The 18,123-nt window shown below is 33.8% G+C and overlaps 1 protein-coding gene and 1 long non-coding RNA gene across 2 annotated transcripts; both read left to right on the forward strand.

Annotated features, from left to right (window-relative positions):
- The first annotated feature begins 1,382 nt into the window (after positions 1-1,382).
- On the forward strand, positions 1,383-13,756 carry LOC135838224 (uncharacterized). The gene is made up of 4 exons (XR_010557342.1): positions 1,383-1,515; positions 13,099-13,254; positions 13,359-13,444; positions 13,539-13,756. It is a non-coding gene; the product is annotated as an uncharacterized LOC135838224 (long non-coding RNA).
- A 194-nt stretch (positions 13,757-13,950) lies between these two features.
- Positions 13,951-18,119, forward strand: LOC135834432 (sodium-dependent phosphate transport protein 3-like). The gene is made up of 11 exons (XM_065348307.1): positions 13,951-14,271; positions 14,366-14,592; positions 14,677-14,910; positions 14,988-15,075; positions 15,877-16,100; positions 16,190-16,336; positions 16,426-16,558; positions 16,913-17,068; positions 17,179-17,264; positions 17,376-17,563; positions 17,705-18,119. Exons 1-10 carry the CDS (start codon positions 14,265-14,267, stop codon positions 17,538-17,540), a joined length of 1,467 nt encoding a protein of 488 aa, XP_065204379.1. The 5' UTR covers positions 13,951-14,264; the 3' UTR covers positions 17,541-17,563; positions 17,705-18,119.
- The last annotated feature ends 4 nt before the right edge of the window (positions 18,120-18,123 follow it).

Here is an 18,123-nt window from a genome sequence, read left to right on the forward strand (position 1 = left end):
TTCTACAATTTTACAAATGGATAAATTCAATTGAGTTTTCTGGAAATTCATTTTTTCAAACTTTATGTTCCTTTTTCTCTGGAACTATTCATCCAATTTTGTCCTTCTTTGAAGGATTTTATAGAGTATTCTGTCCTCTTTTTCCCTAGAAAATTTCACCTCAAAATTACCAGTAGTTACTTTTCTACCAATAATAATACCAACCTGTGCTGTCAAATTTCTGATGTAATCAGCAATATATTTGCTCTCCATCCTGGTACTTGCATAATTATATCGAGCCGAGCTTAGTTTTTACTTGCATTGTATGTTGGCAATTTACATTTGAGCGTGTAACAAAAAGTGTAATAGGAAAAGGTACATTTACAACTGTCGGAAAAGTATCAAAACATTTTTTTCTGAATAAATAGAGTTTTTGTTTTCCTACTGTGAAAACGAGGTTTTTGCGCCGAAAAAGTGTTCATTTACATCCGACAAAAGTGTAATTCTATAAACCTGGGTAATCATCTTCGCTAGTGCAACTGTTGTTGTTAAGAGTTTTGGGCACATCTCCCTAGTGAATAAATTGTGGCTGATTTTCCTACACCAATTTTGATTTTTTTGATTTTTTTCAAGCATGGTCAACTTGTACTACACCAAAGTTATCTGAAACTGGGGTAACTGAAAATACGCCAAAACGTTCCTGCTCCCCTTAAGTGTTATCATCCAGCGATACAATGCTGGTCTAGTTAGAGGGAGACTCTCTAGTAACTTGTAATACGTGGATGAATCCATCTTTTCTTTCTCAATCCGATTCTATTAAGATGTTGATTGGTAATGACCAATTATTTAAGTTTATTTGTAACGAAGAATTTAAGATTATGGAGTTTGGGCCCATTTTTCAACAAGCTTGTAATGAAAGTTTAATCGATACTTAACTAATTTCTAGGTATTTTGGGTGGTTTTGTACAAGGCAGGCAGGTATAATTTTTGCAAATGATAATCATTTGCTTGGTAAAGTACCAGCTGACGTACGTACTCTTTTGTTTTGTTTATAAGGTCCCTACACTTGTGGGATCCTATTTGTTGAGAATATGTGTTTATCACGCACATTATTCCTTGATTAAATGTGAAAATTTAATAATAATAATTTTAGCGATGTAAATTCCTGTCTATTTAAGAAAATTAATTTTTTATTTTTTAGCTAAGTATAATGCTATCTGTTTTAAGAAATTCCAATTCTTCGGCTAATTACGGTTTTATACTGTGACGAGAACTTATGGGACTATTCCCTATCAATGTAGCGCATTACGGTGGTAGGTTGGGGAATGGTCAAGGTTACGATAAACCCGAGATTTCATTTTAAAATCAATTTGTTTTCTGATAAGTATTTTTGTTGCATTCAGATTGGAATTATCACAGGTGCGCCCAGCATCGCTATAGGTATATTGGTTTTTGGAATCGGTTATTGCAACGATCTCATCATTAAAAAAGGCATACTGACAGCAACATCTGCAAGGAAAATTTGCACCATGATAGGTATGTTCTCTTGATGAGCCCAAAATCGAAAAATTGCGATGATGTTTTTTTTATATTTTTAAGAAAAAAAAAATTAAGATTGTGTAGCATAGGTCATGTTAATTTGCCTGAATTTATTTGGGTAGATTAACCTATCTACATATTGTTCAATGATTATGGGCTTAAGTGATGAGAGTGGGGAAAAGTTGAACTTATGGACGTTAGGTAAGTCCTACCTAACGTAGTAGGTATAAATAATAAGTCGAATGTTGATTAGTACGTACGTTTTGAAGTGTTACGCGATCGCGTAGTAATTAATCCCTTTTCTTTCTATGTTTTTATTTTTCTAATAATGTTTCGAGTAAGAATAAAATGAATTAGTTTCGAGTGTTAAATTTGTTTGAATTTTCGATAATGATTTCGTGTTTTAATTCGATTGAATCGGTTTTAATTATGGAAGAGTAGACCTGTGTCACGTAAGCCAGTAATGGCGGTGCTTAGGCACACGCCTAGATAATGGTGTGAATTTAGGGAAAATTCTTCTTAGATAGGGCTTCTATATAGTCATGGAAATTGACTCAGTCTTAGTTTATTAAATCAAAATTGTCAAGGTAATGTCAGGTTTAGAAACTAATAATTAGATATATCAGGTATGATATTTTATTAGCTCTTAGAAATTTAGATAATCGAGTAAACGATTCAAATTTATAATGTGTCTAACATCGTAATTATTCCTATGAATAATATTTTATGATCGAATAAATACCTATCACCTAAAAGAGGTTACGATCTCACCTTATGCTTTTGAAACTTTGATAGGTATTTACCTATTTGTATATAGTCCCTTTTTTCTAACCTTTTTCGATAATAGGAAATAAATTACTCTCATGTTTAGACATTTTAATTATCTGGAGTATAGGCAGGTTCCTTTATGTTACTTTCCTGTAGAATTACCCACTTATCCTATTTAGTTATACCAGTCTAACTCCTTACCTACCTATTTAGACACGCCAAGCTTTCCCCAAAAAATGATTCCTTATTAAAATTATTTAATCCTATACCACAGATAATTAAAATTGGCGCCCAACGTGGGGCAAAAGTTTGTGTCAATTTAAGTAGGTAAGACCTACCTAAAAGAAAAATTTTCCATTTTTGAAAATTTGTGTCAAAATTGAAATTCGAGAAATTTTCGAATAATTTGGATTTTTTATTGAGTAAAATAATGAGAAGAATTTATTTCCATGGCCATAAGTAATCTTATTTCATTTGTGAGCCTTCTGTCTCCAGTTGAAACTGGATAGAAAAATTTCCGCCTGTAACCATGTATCGAGTAGGTAGATACATGGGTTACGTAGATTCGTGTTAAGAAGGTTTTTTCTAGCAAGCACACTGTCAATTGTACCTACTTACGAGCATGAAAATGCATAAACGAAATAAAGGTACTTGTCTAGGTAAAGGTATAACGTATCGAATGAAATTGCATCTAAAAAGACCTTGAAATATGTGTAAATATGTTTGTGTTAGTAGATGATTAGGCCAACTAAATTCTCTCCTCCCCCCAAACGTTTTCGATTGCTTTCGAGCATTCGAGTACAAACTAGCTATAAGATTATAAGAAGTACAGTTTGAGTTGAAAAAAAAATATGAAAAAAAAAAAAAAAAAAAAAAAAGATAAAAATAGCTTCGAGAGATCGAATAGAAAAAGAGTTCCTAGAAAAACCAAACTGCTAGAGTATCTATTGTATTCGTGTACTGCGCATATCCTTATCAGAACTTGTTCACGTTGTGTTCTGCTGCGTAGGTTAAGGCAACAGTATTGTAATATCTTTCATTGCGTATGTTTCTGTGTTTCGAATGCTTTTAGTGCGAATTTTTTACTTTTTCTTTTTGAGCAATTAGTTGAATTTGTTCGATTATTTCTTGTAATTATTTCAAGCTCTAATTGTAAAGCTTTCGAGTGTGAAGTGCGTAAGAAAGAGTGTCGGCCTGTATTCGAGTTCCTGGTTATTGTTCCAGTCATTTTACTCTGTTTATTCGTTTGGCATATAAAATGGATGCTCCGAAGGTATGATAGGTTTCTAGGAGACCTTAATAAAAATATTACGTGTATTATTATTATCATTAGTTTTCTATGTGTATTATAGGAATATTCGAAGGTTGAATAAGTGTCGAAATTTCCTATGTAATAGGATGGCGCCCAACGTTCGAGTATTTTTGATCCACTGTACATATTATTCAATCTTCGAGTATGTAGGTATATGTTATTGTTTGTTGTTTTCGATTATTAGGGTTTGTATTACTTTGTTAGATGTTCCTTGACAATTTGTAGGGCTTTAGGGTCTAGTTAGGGATTGTTAGGGAATTAGTTAGGGTTCATTCACACCATTGTCGTGCTGGCTTCGTGAGTTTCGCATTCTGAAGAAATCTTTCATAGTGTCGAGTAATTCACGCGAAGAATTAATTCAAGATTCGATTTCAACTGATCGATTAGTTCCTGATACTTCGATTATTGATCCAGCGAATCAAGTTCCAGATTTTAGTCGATTTTCACCCGATTACGACGAGTTATCATCAACGGCTGTTTTCGTGACTCCTAAAAAGTCACACAGAAGGTGGTCGAGAAGTTTGCCAGACCTATTGGTTGTTTCTCCCAACGATCTTGAAAAACAGTTGGTTGAGAAACTTAATCCCAAACCTTCTTCGATTAAAAAGCTTCATCGTTTGCGTAGTTTGCAACATCCAGTTGGTTTCTATAAAGAGACTAGATTTCGTAAACGTATAAAACCTACGCACGATTCAACAAACGACGACGTTGCTCCAGTGAAATTTAGCGACTCTTTAATCGACGACTTAAACGAAGTTTTCAACGCTTCAATATTTTCATCTCATCATTCGTTTACTGAATCCGAAGAATCAGCGAATTCATCTCGAGAACGTCGCATTTCAATTTCATCTGATAAAATTTCACTTTGCTCAACTATTCGTCGATCTTCGAGTGAATCAGATATTTCAACTGTATCGATTAACGAATTGAAGGTTTCTTATCATCGTTCACCTTCAAAGGTTTCACCGAAGAAGTCACCTGTAAAAGTCGATAAAATGGATCCTTCAAACATGACTGTCGACGATATTAAAAAATTAATGGCTGATCACGAAAAGGCTACCAGAGAAATGATGGACTGGAAAAAAAGGGCTAGAGAAGCTGAGGAATTCAATGGTACTCGCTTCGAAGATGCTGATGCTACTGGAGGTAACCAAAATGTAACTCAAAACACTACATTTGTTGGCATATCTCCAGCACAAATGAATGCCATAATGACGAAACAATCTGAGTCAATGGCTAAAATGTTCGAGAAATATGGCCCTAAATCTCGTCCTAATTTCGACAATTCTCCTCAAGAATCGTGTATTGAGATTCCTCAACGTCATTTTAATCTTAATGCAGCAGCTGATGAATTCGAGTATCACATTCCTGGTTCATTATCGTTAATTAAAATCGATCCAGTGGTATTTCGAACTAATGGCGATGGTTCCGAAGGAAAAGGATTCAATCTTCAACAGATTCTCGATAATACAAGATTGAAATCCTGGGAAGGAGCTGAAGATCATCGAGTAGCCGAAGAATTCGTAGTTGAATTTGAAAAGGAGATGCGACCATACGTGAAAAATAATAAAAATTACAACATTCTCTTTTCAAATAAACTCGAAGGTGTGGAACTCGTTAATTTCCAAAATCAAATGGATTTGGATGCTCCTTGGCATGAAAATGCTAGGAAATTTATAAAAGAATTTTCGAATAACAACGTGTATACTTCCGATAATACATGTTTGTTTAAAGACAAGAAAAATCCGAATCAGAGTGTAACCGACTTTGTTACATTTTGGTTAAAACGTATGCGTTGGAATCCCTGTGCACCGTCTATATGGGTTGCTGAAATGATTGTCGAAAAAATCAAGCCTTTTGGTTATGAATTTCGAGAAGTATTTAAGGAAAGTAAACCTGAAGATTCGATTGAGAATTTAATTGCTCGAATAACCAAAATGGAACAAGCTGGCTCGAGAGATATCGAAAGAAGAGATATTAGTGCGTCATCATATTATCATCAACATATGAAATCTCTTATCGACAAGTCTTCGAAGAAAAAGAATAAAAGCGATAATAAATCTTTTTCGTCGTCCGGTTCCAGTGGTTATCAAAAGCCTAAAATAAACTCGAATAATTCCAACAATTCGAATAATAATCGTACAGCTCAACAAAATCTTCTTCTGAAAAAGTTCAAACCAGGTCAGCTGTTTAAAAAGACGATAAATCCGAAAGATCCTAACAGTGCTGATATGAAAAAGATTGCTAGTATTGAAGAAGTAAATTTAACCGAAAATGTTGAAATTTATATGCTGACTGACAAAGGTGAATTTGAAAAAGTCGATCCTTCAAACGAAGAAGAAGAACAAAGTAATGAAGAAGAAGAAGAAGATATTATCACCGTTCGATTATGTGATTTAAACATGTAGAGGGAAATACTGATGGTCGTAGTATTCCCTCCACCGATCGAAAACCGACCGCTAAAATTATTTCGAAAAAAGGCGATCCGATCAAAAAACCAATTGTTCCAGAAACCCCGCCAGTCATCAAAGAAAAATTGTACATTATGGGTGGAAGAATCGCATATATCGGTAATCGAGCTGCACTACAGTTTATGAAATATGTTTGTTTTGATACTTCAAAAGACGAATATATTTTGTGTCAAGATAGCCTAACTGTTCCTCAAATCAACAAAATACTTGAAGAAAAAACGTTCGATATTCCATCAACAGTTGATACTGCGTTGCTATCTGTTGGTTTGCAAGAATCTGTCTGGACTAAAAAATTCGATAGTTCAGCATTTCATCACCATTTGAAAAAATTAGTCATCAATCTTCGAGATAAATACCATTTCAAAAAGATAATTTTTATGCTGACCGTTCCATTACGAGGTCGCGAAGAAGACCTTGAATATTGGAAAACGCTTCAAGAAGTTAATAGCAAGCTTTTCTATATCGGTCATAAAGAAGAAGGTTGTCGGTTTTGGAACATATTCTCATTTTTCGTTCAACGCAATGAATTATGGCCAAATGAGAAAAAATGGTATGTTTATACTTACGAAGAGGATATTCTGTATCAAGTTAAACAGAATTTATACGAACTGAATAAAACGAATTCAAAAGAAATCAACTGTGTTTATTGGAGTAACGCATGTTTCCAAAAACTCCAATGGGAAATGATAAAATTCTTCCGAAGTCAATGTCAAATCGATACCAAATTCGAATTCGAGAAAGACCTTGAAGTGAAACATATTCAACAACGAGAAGAACATCTAAGTGGCAGCTTATATGGTCACGTTGACGAACCTGTGATATTCAATCTAAATCACAGTGTCATCGAAGTTCTGAATCCAGTCGATATCGAGTATGTGAATAAGGACGTTTCACCTAAAATCACACTCGAGTTTGGCAAGGTAAAAATTGATGCTTTGATCGACGGAGGATGTTCTCACGTGTTAATTCAAGAAAATGCATACGAACGCATTTTAGCCGAACATCCTGAACTTCGAAAAAGCGAGGTTAAAGCTGAAGGTATGGGAAAACAATTTTCCTTAGCCGCTGGTAAATCACATCCGAAAATTACCAAAATGTCATACGTTACCTTCAGTTTTCCAACTCAAAAACCTCGTAAAAGTGTTTTTCATATCCAGCTTTTCGTTGTGAAAGATCTCAATGCTGAATTGATCGTTGGTCGAAATCTTCAACGTGAGTTTAAAATGGTGACTCATATGGCTGAAAATCGTATTCAAGTTCGAGATCCATCTAACGATACTACGTTCGACATTTTCTTCAAAGATAGCGAAAAAAATCCACATCGATTCGAGCTGAAAAAAGATCCAAAGCAGAAAGATCCAGTCGAAGTAAAATATATCACCGCGATGAAAACCGAAGAAATTTTCTCCATCGGCGAAAATCAAGAATACGTCATCGATGGTGAATTGATGCTTCGAGTCGACGAAACGGTTCAGGATATTAATATTCCTGATCCTGAAAAAGGTGAGTTAAAAAATAGTATTCACGATAATATTGAAATATTCGAAGATAGGATAGGGTTGTGTAATATGTACACGCACACTCTGGTATTCAAAGGTGGAGTTCTGCCTCCTCCTGAGAAAATTTGGGTAAAAACACGTCCTATTCCTCATCGCTACGAAGATGGTGTATTCAAAATTATTCGACAATGGATCAAAGATGGTAAAATTGTTCAACGACAATCACCATATAAACTGGGTCTAGTATTCGTTGACAAAGGTGGAGGAAAGGTCAGAATTTGTATCGATGGTCGACCTTTGAACGAATACATTTTACGTCATTCTACTGAAGTACCTAATATCTCGAATATGCGATACAAATTTCGAGGTATGAAATGGTTCACGATTTTCGATTTTAATTGTGGCTTTCTTCAAATTGGTCTCGATGAAAATCAACAAATTGTATTAAGTTTTGTGGTCGATGGTATTCCTTTTGTAATGACAGTAGTTGGTTTCGGTACCGAAGATTCATTGGCTGCATTTGTGTACGCTCTGTTGCTTGTATTGAAAGGTTGCGAACACTTCACTGGAGTGTACGTTGATGACGTCGTTGTTTTCTCGAGAACGCTCAAAGAACACTTAGAGCATATTCGAATATTTATGGAGAAAGTGAAAAAGGCTGGAATGACACTCAATTTAAAGAAAACACAATGGTGTAAGAACAAAATCAATTACCTAGGAATGGTGTTTTCTGAAGAAGGAGTTACCGCTGATCCAGCTAAAATCCAACCAATTTTGGATTTCCAAAAGCCAATGGAACTCCGAGGAATGCAACAATTCCTCGGAATGTTCCAGTACTATCGAGCTTATATGTCGAATATCAGTGCTCTCTGCGAATCCTTGTACGCTATGACTTCGAGTAAAGCTGATTTTGTTTGGACTAAAGAAAGAGAACTTTGTTTCGAAGAATTAAAGCAAGAATTAGCTCGAGAAACGATGTTGGTATATCCCGATTTCGATAAACCTTTTTATTTATACTCAGATGCTTCGACTAAAGCCATTGGTGGAGTTGTAATGCAAGAACAAGAAAAAAATGAAAAAACGTTTATGATGCCAATTGCATTTACATCTCGAGTATTAAAAGGTTATGAAAAGTCTTATTCGATAATGGAGTTAGAATTGCTCGCTATTGTTCATTTATTGGCGAAAAACTACTATCTCCTCGCTGGTAATAAAGTTCATTTGTATACAGATAATATAGCTGTTACCTATCTCAAGAAAAATGACTTATTACCGAATCGAATTATCAAGTGGCTTCTCTATTTGGATAATTTTCGAATCGATATCAGACACATTGCAGGTTGTGAGAATTCTATTGCAGATTTTCTCTCTCGATATACGTTTCAAATTACTGAGAATGATAAAAACTTCACGATTTTTCTCTTTAATTATTTACCACCAAAATGCCTTTATACAGAGTTTCGACGATTTCGAGCTTTGCAAGATAAAGATGACCAAATCAGAATGTGGATGAGTCGTGAGCCATATCAAACGTTACTCGATGAAAAATTGAACCTGATTATGATTCAAAATCGTAATGATCGAATATGGCGAATTTATGTGCCATTAAAACTTCGAAAAGATATTATCCATCACTATCATCACGAGTATGGACATGTTGGTATCACGAAACTCATCAAAATCGTTCGTAGACATTTCGATTGGCCAGGTCTGACAGTCCAAGTTCATCAATTTGTTGCTGAATGTATACCGTGTCAAATCTCATCACGTTCATCATCGAGATTATATGGTCCAATCACACCTATTATGTCTGAACGTTTTAATCAGATACTATGCATCGATAGTTTTGGTCCAATACCACCAAGTACTGGAGGTTGTGATTCAGTATTCGTTATCGAAGATCACTTTACCAAATATGTTCGATTGTATGCTGTCAAAGTAGTCACTTCTGAAAATTTGATAAAGAAAGTCGAAAGTTGGATCACAGAATTTGGAAAACCTGAAATGATTTTATCTGATAATGGTAGCCAATTTAGTTCTCGATATTGGCGAAATTACTGGAGATTTCAAAATATCATGTTACGCTATACATCTCGTTATACTCCAAATTCGAATCCTGCTGAACGAATCATGGCTACGATTGGTTCCAGTATGCGAAAATATATCAGTCGCAAGCAGAAATCTTGGGCCAGAATTTTACCATCAGTCGAGAAAAAACTAAATTATACCGAAAGTTTAGTTACTGGATGTATTCCATTCGAAGTGGTAAAAAAGACAGTGGTTCCAGATCCCTTAATAGATATCATCAAGAAAAGACATGTTCCAGCTAATATCGAAAAAATCGTCGCTGATAATCACAAGAAAGATCGTGATCGAAAAATAGAATATTTCAAGAAATATTTTAAACCAGTTCGATTAAAAGCTGGTGAATTGGTTTTCGTTAAAAATCGAGTTCTTTCTAGCAAAGAGAAAGGAATATCAGCGAAATTATCTGACTGTTGGAAAGGTCCTTACAAGGTTATCGTCGAAAAGAAACCAAACGTGTATGAACTTGAAGAATGTGACAATCCAGAACACGTCATAAGCGAGAATATCAAGCATTTGAAAAAGTATAATGCGAGCACAGACACTCAAACTTTTAGGGAAAAAGTCTTAAGCCTTCTCGTCGAAATGTCTGCTAGTCTAGTCTCTTAGTTACTGATATGTAATATTATATATTTCGATATTCAAGTGTAACTAACCTAGAATTGTGTTGTATTTTTCTTTTGTTTTAGATCCACAATAATCGATTCTATTCCAAGTGTAGCGACTGTCACGTTCACTTCATCAAGAACGAATTTATTCCCGACGATCGAGTGTTCATGTGTACCCCCCAGTCTGCTGAATTGGATATTATCATCGAGCGAAAAGACCAGAAATTATTTCCATTTATTGGATTCAACTACGAAATACCGAGGATCGAGACAGAGGCTAATGCGTGGAAAAACCACTTGAACCTCGTGAGAAACACCTTTGAAAATGATTCTCATGACGCTCGATTTTTGTATGGACCGATTTGGACTTATATAAGTTTACGAGATGCTTTAGCATGGCCATTTACCATCTTGGGCAAAGTGCGAAATCAACCTATCGAAGTAATTTATGATTCCCGGTTACAGCATTCTCTCGTGTCGAATTCGGTGGTCAGTTACTTGACTTGGTCAAATCCAGGGTTGATCACAAAGCAAGCACTCGAAGCGGAGACGGTGATTTATATTCCTTGGCGCGACGATTTTCGAGTAAAAAGTAACTTTTCAGTATATTTTCCGATCACTCTCAACCCTGGAATGCCAGGATACGAAAATGACGAGCATATCGTCAACTGCTACGTTACCGAACTGCAACCTTATCGAATTTCTGGTGAAGTTAAAGGTACCATAATTCTCGGACGGAATTTTACTTCAAATATTATTAAATACGATGATAATAAGGTCGAATTTACGCTCAAAGGTACGCGAACAAATCCTACTCCTCGAATAGTCCGTTGCAAGAAGATGTTGCCATTGATTCGAGTAGATGGCATCTTAAACACACTTCGAATAATGTCACCTGATCAACTTCGAGCAGAATTCGAACACATACTCCTCTACATTCGAGCGAAAAAGACGAAGGATGGAGTGGACGACGGTCGCTACGACGGTAAATAGGTTTCGTTCCTTTTTCGAGTTTATACAATGTTATTGTTTCTTTTTCGAGTATTTTTTGTATTTTTTGTATTTTTCTTTTTGTTTTTCTACCGATTTTGACTATGTACCCGATTATGACGTTTTTTCTCGATTGTGACCTTTTTTGTATTTGTAATTTTTGTTTAAATCAGCAGCTGTGATTTATGATCTTTTTATTTTATAATTTTCGAGTTTTTTATCTTTAAATTTTTATCAAATTTTTGTTCTTGTCTTTCGAAGATATTTTTAATTTGAAAATTTTCCAAGGTACAACTTTTTCCCAATCTCCTCACTTCAGTTTGCCAGGGGAGAATTTTATGTAGCATAGGTCATGTTAATTTGCCTGAATTTATTTGGGTAGATTAACCTATCTACATATTGTTCAATGATTATGGGCTTAAGTGATGAGAGTGGGGAAAAGTTGAACTTATGGACGTTAGGTAAGTCCTACCTAACGTAGTAGGTATAAATAATAAGTCGAATGTTGATTAGTACGTACGTTTTGAAGTGTTACGCGATCGCGTAGTAATTAATCCCTTTTCTTTCTATGTTTTTATTTTTCTAATAATGTTTCGAGTAAGAATAAAATGAATTAGTTTCGAGTGTTAAATTTGTTTGAATTTTCGATAATGATTTCGTGTTTTAATTCGATTGAATCGGTTTTAATTATGGAAGAGTAGACCTGTGTCACGTAAGCCAGTAATGGCGGTGCTTAGGCACACGCCTAGATAATGGTGTGAATTTAGGGAAAATTCTTCTTAGATAGGGCTTCTATATAGTCATGGAAATTGACTCAGTCTTAGTTTATTAAATCAAAATTGTCAAGGTAATGTCAGGTTTAGAAACTAATAATTAGATATATCAGGTATGATATTTTATTAGCTCTTAGAAATTTAGATAATCGAGTAAACGATTCAAATTTATAATGTGTCTAACATCGTAATTATTCCTATGAATAATATTTTATGATCGAATAAATACCTATCACCTAAAAGAGGTTACGATCTCACCTTATGCTTTTGAAACTTTGATAGGTATTTACCTATTTGTATATAGTCCCTTTTTTCTAACCTTTTTCGATAATAGGAAATAAATTACTCTCATGTTTAGACATTTTAATTATCTGGAGTATAGGCAGGTTCCTTTATGTTACTTTCCTGTAGAATTACCCACTTATCCTATTTAGTTATACCAGTCTAACTCCTTACCTACCTATTTAGACACGCCAAGCTTTCCCCAAAAAATGATTCCTTATTAAAATTATTTAATCCTATACCACAATTGTAAGCAGATAAAATAAGTACAAAATTGCTGTAAAACATTTCAAAAAATGTTGTTTCTATAATTTTGATATATTACATTATTTTATTGATAGAAAAAAAGAATAAAATTTATTTTTTGCCTAAATGGAGAACATTTCAAAAGAATGTGTTTTTGGACATAATTTTGGCAAAATTACATTTGAAAATCTGAAAAAATTCAATGTTTTTTAGTTGATATGGGCTTTGCAATTTTTTTTCAGATTTTCAAGAGTAATTTTGCCAAAATTACGTTGAAAAACGCATATTTTTTTTTGTAAATTTGTAAATTTGTAAATTTGTTCTCTATTTAGGCAAGAAAGAAACTTCATTTTCTTTTCTATTAAGAAAAATGATAAGATATTTCAAAATTAAAGAAATAATAAACTTTTTACAGCAATTTTGTATTTTTGTTCACAACCTTTAAAAATTATTTTCTGGAAAATATCAAAAAACATCATCGCAGTTCATAATTAATTATTTCAATGGAGTGATTTTAAATATTGATTTATGAATCTAATTTTTCAGGTGGTATTCTGTCCATGATTCCACTTATGATGATAGCCTTAACCAAATGTAATTTGAAACTGATCATCTCCTATTCAACAATTCACCATGTTACGAGTGTGTTTCTAATGTTTGGACCTACCTTGGTTCTCATGGACCTGAGTCCAAAATTTTGTGGTAAGTATGTTGGCGATCAAGCTTATGATTTTATTATTCAGAGTCATCAAGATACGAGTTACTACGAGTACCTATATTTAAAACAATATGATTTTCATTCTCAGGAATTCTGGAACGATTTTCTGGTACAACAAGTTCCCTACTCGCGTTCGTTTTTTCTACAATGGTGAATTACTTTACCACAATCTATGTGAGTGTTTAGCTTCGCATAACTACTTATTGTCAATACCAACTACTTACTTAAATGAAGAATTGGTACCTATCTAATCTTGATAATTAATTAGGATGTCGAGTTATTATGGAAAATGGTGTTCTTGTGCACAGCAACGGGTGCTATTTTTGCAAGCATAATATTCCTGATTTTTGGCACGTCCGAAGTGCAACGTTGGAATTTCAAAGATGATACCGAAAAAGATCCACCACTGAATGCGTCACGTAGTAATCGAGCCCTAATTTTGTAATCGAACAAGTTTCTAGTTATAATGTGTGTAGTACATGTCAATAGTACATGATTAAAGAAATTTAATCCATCTTGAGTACCTATCATTATCAGAGCTTTGTGCACTATTACCAATTCACGATTTATCTACATACACCTTATCCAGTAGAGATAGATAGTTAAATACACACCTGTCGATCAGTAGGTACTTAAGCATTATTGAATTTTTTATAATAGGTATGTATTTATTTGTAATTGCACGGCAAGGTCGAATTTACTTTTTTATTTGAGATACTTATACGTGGACGGTGGGCTGAATAATAGGAGCTTTGTGAACTTATGGTATCAATAACACAAATTATTGATCTGTTGCAATTTTTTGGTTTTTAAAAATTAATTAAAATATTTATTAGGTTATCTATCGAGTTGATTGTTTACGTATTTCGTGTGCGGATGATAAAATATTGGAAATATAATATAGGTCTGTATGCGTACGAAAGTAGGCAGGTCAGGTACATACTTGATTTTTGATTAATTTATTAGATAACTGTTGGAGAATACCTAGATCAAGATGCTCAGTAAGTGATGTTTTAAAATTTTATCAAAAAAATGCTTGTTTTTTTTGGCGACGTTTTTATTGAAATATTCTTATGTATGGTATATAATTTACAGAACGCAATGTGCTTTGGTGGATGCTTGTGTTCTTTTTTATTAACCACACATTTGTCGGAATGAGTACGAGTATTGCTATCATATCCATGGTGAGAAAACATAACATGACCAGCATTGCAGCTGCAGCTGATATCGTTTGCCCTAACACGACTTTTATTTTGAGAGATTTATTTGAGAATAAACATTCATCCTCATCAAGTTCAAATTTATCTCAAATAAATAAAGAAGTATGTATGATACAAATACCACAAATATTTTTATAACGTAGGCTACCTATCCTTGAAGTCTCACAAAACTGATAATTGTTATAGAAGGAGACATTTGACTGGTCAGAAGCAGAGCAAAATATGGTCCTGGCAGGATTCTTTCGGTTAAATTATTTGTCAATTTTTCTCGGTGGAGTTCTGGCTCAAAAATATGGACCGAAGTTGGTCATAGGGTACGCCCAGTTCATTATTTCGATGATGTGTTCTTTGATTCCTATTGTTGCTGGGTACGGAGCGGTTTGGGTGTCTTGGATTGGATCTGTGCAAGGATTGTTAGCAGTAAACAGATTTCCAATATAATCTTGATTATAGAATTTGACTTTTGTAACAAGCAGTACCTATATATCATATTTTAGGCCATGATTTGCCCAACTGCCATATTCACAATAATTGGGAATTGGAGCCCACCTGAAGAACGTAGTAAATTCGGATCTACTTTCATGGGTGAGAACCATCAATACTTAATATAGTTTGTTTGAAAGTTTGAACAAGCTCCAATCTACTTAGAATTTTCTGAAAGAAGTTTGTTGACAAGAAGTAGGTAGTCTTTTTTCAAAATTCATTATTATTATTATTATTTTTAAATACTAACATCACTGAAAATTGACCTTAGACACATTTAAATAATTCTAAGGCTTGGAAATTGTAGTTTTGCAAAAGTGAGAATACGATTAATGGTGTTTTTGAAAGCATCAAATTATAATTGGAAAGATTTTAGGGAATTTTTTTGAAAATTTTGAGTCGAATAATTATTCACTTTTTCTTACTTATGTGGAAACTACCTAATTTTTGAAACGGGTAAAGGAAAATTATTTTGAGGAGCAGAACTCGAATGTCACATTTTGAGATTTTGAGGGATTCATCTTCAATTTTTTTTCATTTTTAACCCAAATTTGATTTTTACAAATTCATTAAAAGTCGAAAAATAGACTTTCAACATTCATTTTTTTTACCTATTCACTCATGTTGAAGTTTCCTGATTTGAATCCCTAAATGCACAAGAAATATTTTTTACGGATGGGGTCATTCATTTCTTGTAAGAAGTTATATAAAGAGTGAATTTTAGAATAATCCTGCTCTTGGGACCTATTAGCTTTACTTTCCTTTGATGATAGAAGTAAATACATATAAATTTTTATCAGATATAATTTATTCAATTCAAGGTGAATCCCAAAATCCACTTTTTTGAACAGTGAATTTATTAATATTAATATTCGACACATCGATGCATTAATTTTTTTCTAGTCGGAATGTCATTCGGTGAGGCTATTGGTGGTTTTCTATTCGGATACATAGGGGAATATGTGCACTGGAAGTACATTTATTATCTGACCTCTGTTTGTGGAATCATTTGGAGCGTACTTTGGTACTTGTTGATTTTCGATTCACCTTCAAAACACCCTACCATCTCGACCGTCGAAAAGCAATGCATTGAAAGCAGCTTAAAAACAACTTCGCATGAGATTAAGGTGAGTAATTGTTACCAAATGGCAAATTCTACTTTTTTTTCGTTTGTGTTTCTTTTTTAATTTTTTCTGATTGTGAATAACATGAATAGGCTTCTATTCCTTGGAAAAATATTTTCACCAGTGTACCGTTTATGATTTGTATTTTATCTGTGAATTCTGGCATGTGGGCATTTGTCATGTTGAATGCATATTCACCTCTGTACCTGAAAACCATGTATGGAATGAATTCAAACGAAGTAAGACGTGTATTGCGATTTGCGATAGTGAATTGGTTCTTTTTTTTCGCATTGAAACCTCAAATTATATTATAAATTATAAATTGTAGATTGGAATACTCTCAAGTGTGCCTTCCATTTCAATGATCGTGGTTGCCCTGGGAGTCGCTTATTTCAGCGAGTTATTCATGAGAAAAGGCTGGTTGGGTATAACAAGTATTAGAAAAATATGCACATTCATAGGTAGGTATCTACCTACGTATACATACAGGGTGCCCAGAAATATCGAGCACCCCTAAGAAAGTTTTTCATTAAAAATATAGGTTGGCAACGTGAAATAGATGGATATGATTGGTGGAATGTTATCTCTCCAGTCCAACAACCAATCATGTGCTATCATTATTATCATTCACTGTGACCAACCGAAGCATTTTAGTAGAAAACTTTTTTAGGGGTGCTCGATATTTCATGGGCACCCTGTATAGGTTTCCTTAATTGATAAACTGTACCTATAATTTTTTTCTGAATGGCTGAAAAAGTTGAGTCAGAAAAAAGAGTAGGAACAAATTTTTCTCTGATAATTTGTAATTTTCAAAGGGAATGTACTGGCTTCAATTCCATTGGTAATTATCGCTTTCACCAAATGTAACTTGAATGTAGTTATTTTTTCTATGCTATTGGTCAGCGTTATGGGGGTATTCGGTAATTCCGGATCTCCATTGAGTGCTTTGGATTTAAGCCCCAAGTTCAGTGGTAAGTTCCCGAAGTGCAGGTAAGGTAATTATGTTGTTTGATAAGCCTTTAATTATACCTGGGCTTTAGGATGAATTTCCTTTAAGAGTTATAGTTGTTCTTGCTTGCAGGAATTCTGGAAGGAATAATAGGAACTTTATCAGCTGCACAAATGTTTATATTTTCAACAGCTGTAGTCTATTTCAATAAGATTTGGGTTAGTTTAAGGTCAATATTCTGCAAATTCGTGATATCATCGCTGATTTTGTTCTTCCAAACATGTAGGTAGTTGAAAAACGAACTTTAATGACGTATTTTTGAATTGTAGTCAATTGAAGAAGTATGGAAAGTGTTATTTTTGTTCACTGGATTGTATTGCATCTTGGCAAATTTGGTGTTCATAATATTTGGCACATCTGAAGTGCAACCCTGGAATTTTCAGGATAATCTCCATGAAAAGCCTGATTCGAACAAGAGATTGTTGAAAACATAAAAACACTTTCCCAGAAATGATACGTATGAATAATTTGAAATACCTAATTTTTTACTTGATATGTGATACTCGATAACTCGTCAGATACCTTCCATATGGTTGTATGTATAATTTTGAATCCTGATGAAGTTTTGTTTTGATTTTTGGTTTTTGGCACATTCAAGTGCGGCGTTGGAATTATGAAAATGATACAAAAAAGAATCAGTGACGAACCACCGATGAAAATATCGCCATCGCTCCTAACTAAATTGAAATTTTGTCATTCAAAAAGTAGATATCTTCGAGTTTAAGTAGGTACCTAGTTAGGTAAATTTTTATTGATAAGTATCTAGCTGATGTAATTTAATATAGATGTGCGGATTAGCCATGAGATATAAAGAAATTTAATCCATGTTAAATACTTTTATCTAAAGTTCTTCGTGCATTTAAACAGTTTATAATTTGTAAAGATAGAGGTAGGCAGTGTCGCATAGGTACTTGTGAATGACGCTTATGCCTGTAGATTGATATAGACACTTGATTCTTCATATTTCAATTGTTTTTATTGGTATTTATTTGTAATTATATGTCAAGGTTGAATTTA

The sequence above is a fragment of the Planococcus citri genome, chromosome 2 (assembly GCF_950023065.1).
Source record: "Planococcus citri chromosome 2, ihPlaCitr1.1, whole genome shotgun sequence".
NCBI classification, from domain to species: Eukaryota; Metazoa; Arthropoda; class Insecta; order Hemiptera; family Pseudococcidae; genus Planococcus; species Planococcus citri.